The sequence below is a fragment of the Haliotis rubra genome, unplaced genomic scaffold, assembly GCF_003918875.1.
Source record: "Haliotis rubra isolate DU_JTF1 unplaced genomic scaffold, ASM391887v1 Scf111, whole genome shotgun sequence".
In the NCBI taxonomy this organism is placed as follows: domain Eukaryota; kingdom Metazoa; phylum Mollusca; class Gastropoda; order Lepetellida; family Haliotidae; genus Haliotis; species Haliotis rubra.
The window spans coordinates 1,292,501-1,309,435 of record NW_025765015.1 but is presented as its reverse complement, the minus strand read 5'-3'; the positions used below and the strand labels follow the sequence as shown (position 1 = coordinate 1,309,435).

Here is a 16,935-nt window from a genome sequence, read left to right as displayed (position 1 = left end):
CCATTGTCTTGTGTTTGTTTGGTGATCAAACATATTTCTCAGCATGGATCAAGCAGCTTCTCTGGCCAAATGACCCGTAAAGGTCTGGGTTAGAATATTGATCTTCAGTAACCCATGCTTGTCATAAGAGGGTGGTCAGGCTTGCTGACTTGGTTGACACAATTGTGCAGATTGATGCTCATGCTGTTGATCATTGGATTGTCCGGTCCAGACTCTATTATTTACAGACTTCAACCATATAGCTGGAATATTGCTGAGTGCGGCGTAAAACTAAACTCACTCTGGCCAAATCTTTATCATGAAGGAAGGATACAGTTTCAGGGGGTCATGAGTGACCATGTCATTTCACTGGCCACAATATATTCTGATGTGTGGACCATGACTTTATTTCCCTGACATGTCCCAAGTTGGTTCCTGGTTTCCCAGGAGATCCAGCATATTTATTATATACCCAGCAGCAGAAAAAACGTCAGTACGAATTCAAAATTAGATAGGCACTGTAATCAAATCATTACAGAAATGAACATAATAAGTGGATCCAAAACATTTTTTATGTACAATATCTTGACACATCAACGAATAACTCAGATGAATTTCAAGACATTATGTGAATGTTTGCAGTCCATTCAGACCCTTGACTTCAGTATCTAGTGTGACCACCACGAGTGGCAATAACTGCAGAAGAGCGTCTATGCATGGAGTGCACCAATGGGGAACATTCCTGGAGTTGCGCCCCCTTGCCCGCCTGGAGCGCTGCGGTAGTTACGGTCCAATAGTAGCTGTCACTCTGATACTGGCATATAGGCCTGCCTATCGGCCAAGCCTAAACTTAAATCGACATTAAACCTACTGTTAACTCTGTGGTTCTTATATTACGAATTGCGGAATCTGGAAGTTGTTCCGACTGACGACTGTTGTCAAAGCACGAAGAACTAGCATGTCTGGACGAAACATAATGCTAATAGAACGGTACTGCAGTTATTGTAATATTGCCATTTCTCGGAATTTCTCATTGAGTAGTTACTTTGTAAATTCGTCAAACCATTTACTCCCCATTATGTCACATTAAACAGAGCATTAATGGCGAAATAGTTGATAGAACATAGGATTAGTGTACACTGAAATTAGCGTTACACAAATAACGTTAGCACTGACCTGATTACGCGCACAACATAAGTGCTTCAGTTTCCGTTCACGTAAACAACCTATTCTCATAGCCTATAATGCTTTGGGATGCAATGGTAAGAGGAAATGCCATGGCAACGGATCGTTTTCGAAAGGATTTGAAACATAAATCATTTTCATCGAATTAACGACTCGCTGACAGTGTGTTCAACAAAATATATCACACCCATTCACACGATAAATAAGCTCACAACTTCCGGTTTATAGTTTCTACATACATATTTAAGGACCGTTCATAATTAATGGGGAGGGTGTTGGTGATGATTTTTATGGAGAAGCATGTACAATGTGAATGACCTCCCCTACAATTCATGTACAAAGTAAGTGGCACCCCCTTTTGGAGGTCATATTCAAAATCAATTAACACACACCCCCCCACCCCCACCCCATTATTTTCAGCATAATCTTTTTCATGTACAAATTTGCTTTTAAACACACCACACACCCCACCCCCACCCCCTACATGTGTACAAAATTGATGACCTCTACCTTTCCAGAACAAAATAGGTGATCCCCTTAAATTCATCATCACCTCACACCCCACATCCCCAAAATATATTTAGGCCATTATTCAAACCCGAAAATGTACAGTAAATTGGCATATTGCTTGCACAATATATTTCTAAGTATCATTTGGGACCCCACCCCAATCTGTACCATTTTTAAAGGCTGTCTCTTCTCAACACAAATAACCAGTATCTAAATGATAGATCACATTTTGAAAACACAAGAACATTATTTGAAATTGTGTTTCAGGTGTTGTCAAATAATGTAACTAAGCATAAGTGAATTACTGAAATATTATAAACACATTGAACCATTACTGGAGGTCTGAACTATCTGATGCCAGAAGCAAGGGGGTATCGGGTTCATTGTCTTTTAAGGTGGGAGCCTTTTAAATTTGATTACAAATATTTCACATTTGTTATTCCAGCATGTGTGAAGGGTTTGCAAATTACATCAAGGCTCATCACAATCATAAAGGACAGTGAACACAGTGTGTATTTGAAATACTGAATCACGTAATAATTTAGCCTTTGGATGGTAGTCTAAATGGTACAATTGAGATTCTACAATACTTACGATTTTTCTCATGTGTCAATTATCATCAGACAAAAATCAACAAAGTCTGGGTTGTCATTTCAGTTTTTATTGTTCAACATATTATATTCTGCATGTATGGACATTCATAAATATAGACATACATATAGTAAAAAATGATGGTCTCCTTTGAAGAACCTTGATTAACACTTACATCAGATGCATGTTGATGTTTTCCACATTGACAATCATACTGTCAATATTGCTGTACAGATAATTTAGGTGGCATGCATATGCACCAAAAATGGAAGTACAACAGTGAAGTTTGAATATTTTGACAGTCCTGTGTAAATGAAAATTGCCCCAGCACTAGGCATAATAGTTAGTACTGGAAGCACCGCATGTTTGTCTCTGTGTTGATATACAGTTACTTTCATATTTGGTCTGTGCCCAGTCTGGAGAGAAAATGTTTGGCTCAATATTCTTGCCATCAAAATCATCATGGGTGGTTGTTTCCTCCCCAGCGACCTCACTGATGTTATATTCAATATCACAAGTATCCACCAGCATTAAGTGGGTCAGCTGATACAGTCCAGGGAAAGAATTGGTCATACCATGTTTCTCTCTGTTGCCTCAGACGTGTTCATCCTGGAAAACATCAGTGGAGTATTACTATCCAAACTGATACAGGGTAATATTATCTCATGACTGCCAGTTATGACAAAATGAATCATTATCAGATTTAAGTTACTATTGTAGAGAAAGACATGTCACATAATGAACATATTCATTCCGATAGGTCAAAGGTGGAAAACATTATTCTTAACAAATGTTTCAACTATGGAGAAGCATAATTTAAATATGCTGACATTTTCTTTCTCTGAGTGGCATATAGAAGTTGGTGTGACGAACAACAAGGAGAGTTCTATGGATATACAACTTCTTTAATATAATATGAGCGACATTGTGGTGTAGCTACTAACACCGTTATCAAGCAAGTAACTCTCCTCGTTAATTTTTTTTCTGATACAAAGAAGTGTGTTCAACAAGTACACCAGACATTATTCAGACAAATTCATACCAAAAGTAAACAAACACTAACCTGTAGCATGTGTATTCTGGAATCACGTGGGCCTCATCTTTGTGGACAATAGGCACCTGTAGGGAGATGTAATATGATGCATTAAAGGGAAAAAGTCAATTGTGTATTAGCATTCTTGGTAAACTTTAATTCAACAATGAAGGGAGCAAAGGTGTTATTGTCAAACAAAAGCAACCTTGCAAACATGTACATAATGATGCTAACTTGCTTTTTAAAAGCAAGAAGCAAATGAAAGTTAACCCACGGGTTCACATGAAAATTTACTTGTGAAATGCCAATTACCTTAAAATATTGAAAATAATAAATTGGGGTCTGTTCCAATTTACTTGCCTACTCTACCTGTCATCAGGAGATATAAGCATATGTGAAAATATCACATACATTAGAATTTTAAGTATATTACTCAATGTAACTCAGTGTCAAACTGACAACTGTATTTAAGATGCATGACCAGGTGCTGTATGAGAGAAGACAGGGAGGTAAAATCAACAGGCCATATCAAGTGATGAATGCTTTGCTAAGATATAATTGAAATATAGTTGAAAATAAATTCAATAGATTAAACTGAAATTAGAATGCAATAGCTGTGTTCAAGTACGGTGGAACATTTTGAAACAATGTTAACAATGAATAAAGCCTAACTACTACAGAAACTGTTTTATCATGTTTATGGCTAATCTTCAGGGGTGCCGATATCAGACGATAACATCAGTGGCATTCTACAGATGGTGACGCCTTGGGCTGCGCCCTTTGTAAAGCGAAAAGATTGTGTACTGTACGTTTTGATGATTACTACAGTGAGAGGCCACTAATGTTTCGCGTAACAAGTTTTGTACAGCATGTGTCCCTCTTAAGCAACACATTCTTTTTCCCTGAATCGATTCAAAACCCCTACTCGTAATTTCGGTTGGCATGCACGTTAACTAAATGGCAAGGAGAATAACAATAACAACGTTTTCTTCAAACTGTAAAAGATACAAAATACGTGGTACTTACCATAATTAGTTACAGTAACGAAATCGCACTGCAAGAAGTGGAAATGGCACACAACACTGAGAGTGAGACCAGCGAGAGCTGACGGCTACCTCGTCATGCTTTTGTTTCATTCGTCGCTACTTCAAATAATAGTCAACAACCACTTCAGCAAGTTTTGACCTCTCGGACACGTCGAACCTCTCTTGCAGCATCCCGAGGCACGGCAGCACGTTTCAAGCATCGTAATATTGCTGCGCATTTGAAATTGACCGTGCAACAAACTTTGAACGCCATCATTATGCCGGAAGTATACTTAGGACCGTAGTGATTGGCGCCATCTATTGGCGAAGCTGTAAAGGGAGATAACTGAGGAATGTTCCCCATTGATCGATGAAGGCCATTGGCACCTGGAACCACACTCTGAGAAAGGGCTGGTGCAATAAATCGGCTGTGTTCGGCATTGGTATGACATTATTCAGGTTCCTCTGAATTTCATCCCAAAGATGTTCAATTGGGTTTAAATCAGGACTAAGGGCTGGCCACTGCATAATGTTGACACCGTTCTGCTGGAGGTAGTCCCGTGTAGCTCTGGCAGTATGGGCCCGGGCGTTATCATGCTGGTAAATGTTCCGGTGACATGCGAAATGTGGTATGACGTGGGGTCCGAGAGCTTGGTCGATGTAGTGCACTGCTGTGATGCTGCCTCCTCTCCCTGGACCAAGGTTCTGGAACAGCACATGACCCACTCTCTGGTACAGGCCTATTGCACCCCATACCATGATGCTTGTACCTCCCCATGAGTCTCTTTCCATAACACATTGGTCTTAATAACGCTGGCCACGTCGTCGCCATATTCTTGTTCTGCCATCTGCAGTTGATACGCAGTACAGACTCTCATCTGTGAACAGAACAGTTCTCCATTGCCTGTATCGCCAGTTTGGGTGTTGTAGGGCAAACTGTAGACGTTCATGCCGATGATGAGGGGTGAGGATAGGTCCGCGGTAAGGTCTACGGCAATGGAGTTTCCCGCTGTTAAGACGTCGGCGTACTGATTGGTCTTCCGTGTGTTCCCACTGTCTGGCGTGCTGTTTCGGATGCCTGCATGAAGGGATTCTGTACATGCTGTCGCACAACATGGTGGTCTTGTCGTCTTTTGGTCACCCTGGGTCTGCCAGTACGGGGGCGATCATTTGTGGTGTTGGTAGGCTGGAAACATTGCTGCAGCCTGTAGATGGTCCGAACGTTGACCTGGAAGTGATTGGCAACGGCTTGTGCAGTGTGGCCAGCTTCAAGTCTTCCTTGCGCCTGGTTCCTCTGAGCTGTTGTGAGTCGCGGCATCCTGCTGACATTGTAATGTGAATGTTTCAACCAGGTTTGGGGATGCATTATAGGGCTGGTCCTTGTGAATAGCACGTGCATCATGAGTTGCATGAAAAACATGGAGAACACCGTACCATCTCTGAGATCAGGTTGCGTTTTTTAGACCATTTCCTGGGTTCCATTCTGAGTTTGGGAAGGAATGTCTTTGCTCAGGTAAAGTTGGAGATGTTGTCAAAAATATACAATCAAAACATTAAATGAGTTTACAATTATCTGTTTCTGCGAAGGAAAATTCCAAACTGACATTTCTTTTGCTGCTTAGTATATTTCCTCTCCCTTTACGCTTCACATGATCAGATTGATAAGTGTTAAACCAATTGCATACAAATGGTAAATCATGTCTCTTGATAAACGATCTCAGATTTTACATTTTATTGACCATGTTTGTTTACCTGATGTCTCTGAAGGGATACTGTGTACTTTTTACCGTGCATAACACTGATGTTCACTCATAGCTCTTCATTGTAAACCCTTTGTTATGGTAGCTTCTTACTCTTTGATGCTCCAATAGGTGTTGCTTCATTCAGCTACAAAAGTGCTGAACACAAATAAAGCCGTATCAGAACGATAGTCCATAATAAGCAAATCTGTATTCTGTGAAGAAACAACTGATTGAGATTTTGAAACTTTCAAAGTTGGAGTGCTGTTTCCCTTTAAGGAATGTCTGTTGTGTAGACAATTCTGTTTCATTTGTATATATATCTGTATGAAAGCCAGCACTTCCTCCTCATACCCCCCGTCAGCCTCCTGATCCTCTGTCTAATGGGCAGTATACACCATTCCTCCTGTAAAGCAGCTTCCAATTGGGCCAGGTTCTGTACAGAAGTCCCTTTGTTGCACACGACAACCAATCATGTCCCGGATATGCTCCAAAGGGTTAAGATCAGGCTCATTCAATAGTGAGATATGTCAGGGGGTGCTTAACTAAGTTATACCACTAGGGTATGTTATGTCCATTGTTCTGGCAGGTTGATTTTCTGTGTATCAACCTTCTATCTGCACGTGCAGAGGTTGATATGCGGATAACAACCTTGGCGGTGCAGGAAACGCACGTGCAACAAGCAATGTACGAGTCCATTCGGCGCCCACGTGGTATAAGTAGGTTAGCACCCCCCCTCTGCGGGTGATATGGATTCAACGCTCTCGCCTGCCGGCTCGAAAGCGGCGTTGAAATCCATATCACCCTTCAGGAGGGTGCTAACGTATACTTATTTGTGTATATATCAATCTGATGATTTGTTCTTTTGAATTTGTTGGGGAAAGTGGGATATATCTGGAAATGAATTGCTCCACAGATCAGTGAATTTCAAATAAGAACAACACCTGACAATGATTTCTACTGTTTATTCTCTCATACTACAGCGTACATGTCTCCCGTACTCACTTTTCAGAGGATTATACATAATGAAATATACAGCTGCTGTAACACACTGGCGACCTGACTAGTGCCTCACACGCACTACTTGACTGCAGAGAGATGGGAGGAGGGGCTGACTCTTACTGGCCCTCTGGGTCTCGTTGTAGAACCATCTTAAGGCAGGAATGGGCTAGTAAGTAGTTCAAAAGATATCCTATTCTGACATATATGTATATATATGTAATGCCAACAGATAATTGCTCATCTGAATGTAGTGTGTATGTTGTGGTGGAGAGTCCCTCCTCCCTGCTCCAAGCATGTGTTGGATTGATGGAAGATGGTGAGAACAGGCATCTTGCTAGTCCCCTGGTCACCACACATCTGAACATTTAGTATCTACAACTCTCCAGATAGTCTGGGCGAGACTTGAGTGCATAGAATTGGAACATTTGGAACACAATCTGGAATCTGGGCTACGTCACGTCGTCTGGGATATGTGGTAGATAAAGAGATATACTGTGCTGAATCCCATGCTGTGTACAGTATGGGGACCAACCAGTTTGCCATATTTGGCTAAGTCATGTAAACAGGCTACCAACACTCATGGAGGTGAGTCGGAGTAACCTGTCCTTGTTACAGATCAAACTACTGTTTTCATTTTTCTCAACAATCTATCGTCTTCTTGAACAACAATGTGAACCTGTCTGGCAACCTGCTAGACCTAAAATTTGACTAGCATTGCTTTTACAGCTTTTGTTACCTATACACTGGAGACAGGGTGGGGGTAGAAACAAACAGATGTATACATATTAATGGAATGGAGGAAACCGTCTGATACCTAGTGATGGTTAACATCAACAGAGCTAGACATGAAATCTGCAAAAGCAATCAACCCCAGCTGAACAAAGAATTCACAGACATGATAACGATGGCAGAATCTGTTGCTCAGGAAACAATGTGAGTGCAGTATAAGGATACCAAGGAAATATATACAAGCCAACATCCATCTGTATCACAGCCCGGAGAAACACACTGTAGGTAAAATCCCGCTTTCAAAATAAAACTGGTCATTGATTTCTTAGCAACAAGACTCTGCAAACATAGAATTCCTATAGCTCCTTGGAAAGCATATTTCATTACGCTTGAAATCAAACTATATGTAACCACATACACTGAACTAAAGAGATTATGTAATACTCTTAGCATGCCATGTGTCATACAAGCAAATTAATACAGGTCATCTGGGTAATAGGTTTAAATTACATGTGTTATATACTCCAGTCAATCTTACAGCTCAGCTTGTCTTCAACCTACTGCAGAGAATAGAAGCATAAATAGTACAGATATTTCTTTATTGTTACAACTCAAAGATGAAATTTCAGGACCAGCCTTTTTCGTAAAACCATTCTTGGAATAAAAGAATGACAGACATGAAGCTTGGGTGTGTCAAATCTCAAATGTACATCAGTCTTGTCAATTTGAAGTTCAAGGACAACAATTGTATGAAAACTATATGTCAGTGATTTAAAATCCAAAATTTTGACGGATACTTAAAAGATATTTATACAACCAAATGAAGTACACCTGATATCAGTAAAAGAATGATTCCCATGAAAGCAATGGTAGATAACCTCCACACTATACATGAGGGTACCAGAGAAAGCAGGACTTGAGTAGCACTCATTAAAGTCTTGCATTTATTATAATGAGTATTGCTCAAGTTGGCTTCGACATGGTCCTGATTTGTGAGACTGTGGAAGGTGCTTATTGTGGCGGTGGTTCGGCATCAATGAGATTATCAGTGATTGGCAAAAAATGCTGAGATTTATCGCAACACATTGATTCTGTTTGCGACACTTGTCTTGGAAACCTGAGAACTAGTCTAATAATTGATGTAGTTGGACATCACATTGAGGGCTGGTGCATAAGTATCTCCTTCTAGATGTACAATATTCCTGTTCAACTGCACCGTGTTGAAATGGAATGCTCGGAGGTTGATGACATCACTGGCATTGCCATCTTGTTGATAAAGAGAGCACTGTATTAATATCTGAAAAGAAATATAGTCATATTTTAAATATAATGATAAACCAGGTACAGGTATAAATATTCATACATACATATGTTTGTGTGTGCAACAATTTTCTCACTTTCTGCTGTTACAAAGAGTGAAGCTGCACCACTCACCTATAGTAATTTGGCTTGAAAGGACCAGCCTTGTTTAGGCCCAGATATTTGGCCTGCTCGTCCGACAATTCAGTCAGGTGAGCGTCAAATGTTGGTAGATGTAGACTTGCCACATACTCATCTGAAAAATTAACAATAATAAATCACTTAATTCTCAAAGAAATTTAGTATGCCTCTTTGCATGAGGACTTGAGGACACTTCCATAAGATTGTGTAAGGAGAATTTCTGATCAACCAGTTTGTTTTCTCATTACAGGTGAGCGAAGCATTCATACAAGAATACTTGCTTACTGTATCTTGAAAATGAATGTGATCTAGGTAATCTGAATGCAAAAACCACTGCCATGTTATTATACTGTTGTGAATATTTTATTCTCCAGTAGTTGGTGAGTAAGTACCATGGCATATACACCCAAAACAATTTCTAGACAGGATTTTGTTTGTGTTCCGTGTCTGATTGTGAAGGTACAAAACCCGAGCCACCAAGAACAATGGGGAATCAGGCAACTTGGTACTTGAAATGCAAGGGGACATTCCGTAAGCAAGATCCACTTATCTGCCATGTCCCTCTTGAGTATTGTCAATCATATTTGTGTCAAATAATTTCATTAGTTTTATCCAAAAGGACAAGCCAGGTTTGTTGGCTTTGATACATCTGAGGCTGTATATGTGTCTACTCAAGAGAAATTTCCAAGATGCCCTCTACATATTCTGGGTCGTACCATGGATGGACCACATGAAGACAATAATGAAAAGAATGAGCTAAGCCATGACATCACTTAAGATACTGTGTTTCTGCCAACATTGGGAGTCTACTGACTAGATGAACAGTCCACACATTATGATCATAACTATATGTTGATAAAAGACCCTTGCGTAGGTACAGGGTTACCTCCCTTCACCTCATGTCTTGGAAGCCAGCTCAGGTAGGCCATACGGCAACCACAGATGTACATAAGCTTAAAATTACTTTCTTCAAGTTTGAATTACCACAAAATACTACCTTTAAAATGCCATCTGAACCATACTGCTTAAAACCACCATTCTTGAAGAAACTGAAACTCACTCATCCTGAAAATGTCAACTACTTATACATTGCCTGTCACTGTTGAAGAGCTATTGAAGTGGTCACAGCCAGGCGCGTAGCAAGCCAATTTTTTCATGTAAGCCCGATAGGTTGCAAAGATTTATATTCAGATAGTATTGAGGGCTAGCCCAACGTTTTTAGCAACAGTCATGTGTAAGCCTGTGCTTTGTTTTATAATGGTAGGTATGCCCCTGACAGCAAAACCAGAAGCTGACAGCGTGCTTCCAGAAACATCTATCTGTGCTTGGAGTTCACTTACCCATCTTCTTTGGCAACAGGTAGACATCCTGCTTGTATCGGCCTCCTGGGGGCGTTGAACAGCTCAATCAGAGCCAAGGCCTGCAACACATCACTTACATTCAGAGACAGCAAAGCTGAACTGTTCTAACATAGATTTATCTTGGCTTTGTCCAATACTCAGTTGAATCCATGAACATATATATATCACTCCTCACTCCTAGCAATTGAAGGCAATGAATGATGTGTCAGAAATACAGCTTGAAAGATTCACATGAACATGTCACTGGATAATAAGATACAGTGACAATGCAAGACAGTACATGATACACTGATGAAAGGGGACCAGCACAAGATATTGTGTTCGCAGCCATGATATTTATAGGCAACATACACTACTTAGCACAGGGTGTCACATACCACTACCAGCTCGGGACAATGCTCAGGCAGACATGACACAGATAAGTGTGTAGATGGCTGTCATAAGGAATGGTTGTTGTACACAAGAACCCACCTGAGTTGTGGCGGTGATAGACACAACAAATGATGGAACTGATGAACAGCTGAGGTTGACAAGACGACCCTGCAACAAATAACATCAACAAACCTGATCAGTGGTATTGGTAATAATTCAAGTCCCTCTCTACCCATGTACCTTATGTCTCTTGTACCAATCCAAGAACATCTCTACCCTTGCAGCACCAGCCCTCCTCTCTACCCTTGCAGCACCAGCCCTCCTCTCTACCCTTGTAGCACCAGTCCTCCTCTCTACCCTTGCAGCACCAGCCCTTGTCTCTACTCTTGCAGCACCAGCCCTCCTCTCTACCCTTGCAGCACCAGCCCTTCTCTCTACCCTTGCAGCACCAGCCCTTCTCTCTACCCTTGCAGCACCGGCCCTCTTCTCTACCCTTGCAGCACCGGCCCTCCTCTCTACCCTTGTAGCACCGGTCCTCCCCTCTACATTTGCAGCACCAGCCCTCCTCTCTACCCTTGCAGCACCAGCCCTCCTCTCTACCCTTGTAGGACCAGCCCTCCTCTCTACCCTTGCAGCAGCCCGCCCTCCTCTCTACCCTTGTAGCACCAGTCCTCCTCTCTACCCTTGCAGCACCAGCCCTTCTCTCTACCCTTGCAGCACCAGCCCTTCTCTCTACCCTCGCAGCACTAGCCCTCCCCTCTACCATTGCAGCACCAGCCCTTCTCTCTACCCTTGCAGCACCAGCCCTCCTCTCTACCCTTGCAGCACCAGCCCTCCTCTCTACCCTTGTAGCAGCTTGCAGCACCAGCCCTCCTCTCTACCCTTGTAGCACCAGCCCTCTTCTCTACCCTTGTAGCACCAGTCCTCCTCTACTCTGGCAGCACCAGACCTTCTCTCTACCCTTGTAGCACCAGCCCTCCTTTCTACTCTTGCAGCACCAGCCCTTCTCTCTACCCTTGTAGCACCAGCCCTCCTCTCTACCCTTGCAGCACCAGCCCTTCTCTCTACCCTTGCAGCACCAGCCCTTCTCTCTACCCTTGCAGCACCAGCCCAACTCTCTACCCTTGCAGCACCAGCTCTTCTCTCTACCCTTGCAGCACCAGCCCTTCTCTCTACCCTTGTAGCACCAGCCCTTAATCATGTGTAAACCCGACTTTATAACCCCATTTACCCAATTGTGTACCCCTTGTCTCCAAGTCTGTACCCACCTGTAGCTAAGTATACTGAGTCAAAAAAGAAACTTCACATTCTTTCTTCAGGGCACTATAGAGATTGTAAGATGGTGAAATTGTTATTATTTCATTGCTGAGATCTGTGTGATGTACTCGATACACTGACAGTGCCATAATCAGTTCCATTAGGCTACACCGCCGTTCCAAAACATGGGTATACAGAATGTCAAGTCACAAGAATAAAAATGCGAAATTTCTCAGTTCAATATCGTGTATGGCCGCCCCGCGCATTCACCACTGCCAAACACCGACTCCTCATCGACTGCCTGATGCTTGTGAACACGTGGTTGGGGATTCTGCGCCATTGCTCTTGCAAGGCAGCACCAAGTTCCTGCAAATTCTGAGGTTGGTTCCTAAGACCACGAAGCCTCCTCCCAAGTGCATCCCAAACGTGCTCTATTGGAATAAGGTCAGGGGACCTCGATGGCCAGTCCATGACGTTGAATCCAGCGTTTTGAAGGAAATTTCGTGTCAACATCGCGGTATGCGGCCGAGCATTATCATGCTGGAACTGTAGACCTGGGCCATGAGCTGCCATGAAAGGAACGAGTTCAGGGGTGAGCACCTGGTCGCGGTAAGCAGCAGCTGTGAGGTTTCCACAGATGACCAGAAGTCGGGAACGGTTGTTCCCACAGAAAGCACCCCACACCATGCAACTTCCGCCACCCAATCTGTCGACTTCATGTACACAACATTGGGCATACCGTTCACGACGTCATCTCCAGACTCTATGCCTGCCGTCCGCGAATCTGAGGGTAAACCTGGATTCATCGCTAAAGACGACTCAATTCCAGTCTCTCTGGGTCCATCGGAGGTGACCACAGCAGACGTTGACGTTGATGAAACGGCGTCAATATTGGCCCACGATATGGACGTCAAGAATGGAGATTGGCAGCCCGCAACCGATTTCGAATGGTCTGTGAGGACAGTCGACCTCTAAACATCTCAGCCCTGGTTCGTAGCCGGCAGAAATCTGTCACATAGGTGATGTAGGACGATTTGATTTGTCTTCAGCTCGTGGACGCCACACGTGGACGACCTCGACCTTGGGCGATCAGAAGTGGTGCCAGTTTGTTGTAGACGACCTCGCAAGTCATACACAGTACTGACGGTTGCATCCCATTGCTCTTGGCGACGTCAATAACTGATCTTCCCGCTTGCAACATGCCAACGGCACGCTCACGCTGCACATTTGACAGTCGTGGCATTTCAAGCACCGCTAGAACTGTGGTTTAAAAGTGTTTTTTCAATTCTTGAGGCCAATGCAAACACGTGCATATGAAGAAAACTTCGATGCGAAAATCACGTGATCGACTGCACGTGCAAAACCTGATTTGGCACTAACGTCATTTGCACGAGGAATTGATGGGTTTGAGTGGGTTTTGCTAACGTTTTTCTAGAGTTGAAAGATAGGGATCCCATTTCGGATACATAGATGTATCATCAGAGAAAAATTATTCATTATTTTTCAAATTACATTTTGTGAAGTTTCTTTTTTGACTCAGTATATGTACCCCCTGTACCCAAATCTGTACTGGCCTGTGCCCCAGGCAAAGACTGACCTCTGCAAGCAGTATGATCCTCTTCCCATCAGGCCAGATGATGTGGTCGACCTGGGATCTCACCTTCTCCCATGTGAGCTCAGGGGTTCGTAAGCTTGCCTGAAACAACCAGATATATACAGTCAGATACACATCCATAGATAGCTCTACGTGTGATAAAGTATTTACTAATAATGCTAAGAAAAACAATGGTACTGTTGCTCACTTGGATCTGGAGTATGTAACAATAACGTTGCAGACAGCATTGCTGTTCAAAATATTCATGTGTAAATACGGAGGACATAAATGTAACAAATCTGCAACAAGTAACTATAAACAATGTTTCCATATCTACAAGAATGATGGTACCCTTCTGGGACATTGCTGATTTTAACAAAATAATATGCCATAATGTGTTTAGCGAGACACAAAACTGTCAAAAGTTCAGCTTCCTTAGTCTTCTTGCACTGGCAGAGCCAAAACAGCATTTTGTGAGAACTATGAGCAGAAATGCCAGGTAAGTTCCCATTGATGACTGTTAAACATAAGGAGGGAGTTCTTACCACATCAATCTCTGTGTTGGAGTGACCCATATTACAGACGATACAACCATTCTTCAGCCGGTCCAAATGCTGGCGATTCACAACATTCTTGTTACCTGGAAGGTCAGAATATTACATATAGTCATTGTTTCGTGGTGATATTGTCAAAATAGTTACTTCATTTGGCCTGTACCCTATGTCACATGTTACCAGTACCACACATGCCAGTTTACCCGTACATGAAGTAATGTTACCTGTACCTGGTAAATTTATGACTGACACAACAGCCTGTATATATGAGAACAACCCCTTCAAGGTAGTAAATGAGGAGTGACGGGTGACGGGTGACGGGTGACGGGTGACGGGTGACTTACCTGTACCTGTACCTGGTAGAGTTACGACTGACACAGCAGCCTGTATATATGAGAACAACCCCTTCAAGGTAGTAAATGAGGAGTGACGGGTGACGGGTGACGGGTGACGGGTGACTTACCTGTACCTGTACCTGGTAAAGTTACGACTGACACAGCAGCGTGTATATATGAGAACAACCCCTTCAAGGTAGTAACTGAGGAGTGACGGGTGACTTACCTGTACATGTGATGAGGATGTCTATCTGTCGGACAACTTCATCCAGCTTCACAACACGAAACCCATCCATACTGAAACAGGGAATATACATGGGATTTTTCACAACTCATCATGCAAAACTCACCATGTCTCATCCAATGTGTGACAGTAACTATGTATTAAGTCAGTCACAGGGTACACCCTCAATTACCCTCAGCATTAGGTGACAGTATCTATGTATTAAGTCAGTCGCAGGGTACACCCTCAATTACCCTCAGCATTAGGTGACAGTATCTATGTATTAAGTCAGTCACAGGGTACAAACTCAATTACCCTCAGCATTAGGTGACAGTATCTATGTATTAAGTCAGTCGCAGGGTACACCCTCAATTACCCTCAGCATTAGGTGACAGTATCTATGTATTAAGTCAGTCGCAGGGTACACCCTCAATTACCCTCAGCATTAGGTGACAGTATCTATGTATTAAGTCAGTCGCAGGGTACAAACTCAATTACCCTCAGCATTAGGTGACAGTATCTATGTATTAAGTCAGTCGCAGGGTACACCCTCAATTACCCTCAGCATTAGGTAACAGTATCTATGTATTAAGCCAGTCGCAGGGTACACCCTCAGTTACCCTCAGCATTAGGTGACAGTATCTATGTATTAAGTCAGTTGCAGGGTACACCCTCAGTTACCCTCAGCATTAGGTGACAGTATCTATGTATTAAGTCAGTTGCAGGGTACACCCTCAGTTACCCCCTCAGCATTAGGTGACAGTATCTATGTATTAAGTCAGTTGCAGGGTACACCCTCAGTTACCCTCAGCATTAGGTGACAGTATCTATGTATTAAGTCAGTTGCAGGGTACACCCTCAGTTACCCCTCAGCATTAGGGTGACAGTATCTATGTATTAAGTCAGTTGCAGGGTACACCCTCAGTTACCCTCAGCATTAGGTGACAGTATCTATGTATTAAGTCAGTTGCAGGGTACACCCTCAGTTACTCTCAGCATTAGGTGACAGTATCTATGTATTAAGTCAGTTGCAGGGTACACCCTCAGTTACCCTCAGCATTAGGTGACAGTATCTATGTATTAAGTCAGTTGCAGGGTACACCCTCAGTTACTCTCAGCATTAGGTGACAGTATCTATGTATTAAGTCAGTTGCAGGGTACACCCTCAGTTACCCTCAGCATTAGGTGACAGTATCTATGTATTAAGTCAGTTGCAGGGTACACCCTCAGTTACCCTCAGCATTAGGTGACAGTATCTATGTATTAAGTCAGTTGCAGGGTACACCCTCAGTTACCCTCAGCATTAGGTGACAGTATCTATGTATTAAGTCAGTTGCAGGGTACACCCTCAGTTACCCTCAGCATTAGGTGACAGTATCTATGTATTAAGTCAGTTGCAGGGTACACCCTCAGTTACCCCTCAGCATTAGGTGACAGTATCTATGTATTAAGTCAGTTGCAGGGTACACCCTCAGTTACTCTCAGCATTAGGTGACAGTATCTATGTATTAAGTCAGTTGCAGGGTACACCCTCAGTTACTCTCAGCATTAGGTGACAGTATCTATGTATTAAGTCAGTTGCAGGGTACACCCTCAGTTACTCTCAGCATTAGGTGACAATATCTATGTATTAAGTCAGTTGCAGGGTACACCCTCAGTTACCCTCAGCATTAGGTGACAGTATCTCTTGAAAGACACGGAAGGGCAACATAATATACACATCATCACTAACCCAGTCATTAATTATATCAACCATGCTGTCAACTGTAAAACAAACTAGCAGGAAGACAACTGGAAACCAGCATGGTCCCACATTGTTAGCTGATGTTGACTGGACAGAACACTGTCAACCTACCAGGCTTGTAGAGCACAGATGGGGTCTATTTCTGTGACCATGACGGTGGCGCCAAGACCCTTCAGTGCGGCAGTGCACCCCTTGCCAACCTGCGAACAGAAACACTGCTTCTGCAGTCAACCTTACAAACAGCTACTGCAGTCAACCCTAC

At 42.8% G+C, this 16,935-nt stretch overlaps 1 protein-coding gene across 1 annotated transcript in view; it reads right to left on the bottom strand.

Moving 5' to 3' along the window:
• Positions 1 to 9,223: 9,223 nt before the first annotated feature.
• LOC124288044 (S-adenosylhomocysteine hydrolase-like protein 1) overlaps positions 9,224 to 16,935 on the bottom strand; it is a 168,258-nt gene continuing 160,546 nt past the window's right edge. Inside the window, 8 exon segments of the mRNA XM_046724613.1 lie at positions 9,224 to 9,348; positions 10,574 to 10,616; positions 10,618 to 10,653; positions 11,066 to 11,134; positions 13,821 to 13,919; positions 14,363 to 14,457; positions 14,933 to 15,003; positions 16,785 to 16,873. Of these exon segments, the coding sequence (XP_046580569.1) occupies positions 9,224 to 9,348; positions 10,574 to 10,616; positions 10,618 to 10,653; positions 11,066 to 11,134; positions 13,821 to 13,919; positions 14,363 to 14,457; positions 14,933 to 15,003; positions 16,785 to 16,873 (627 nt within the window).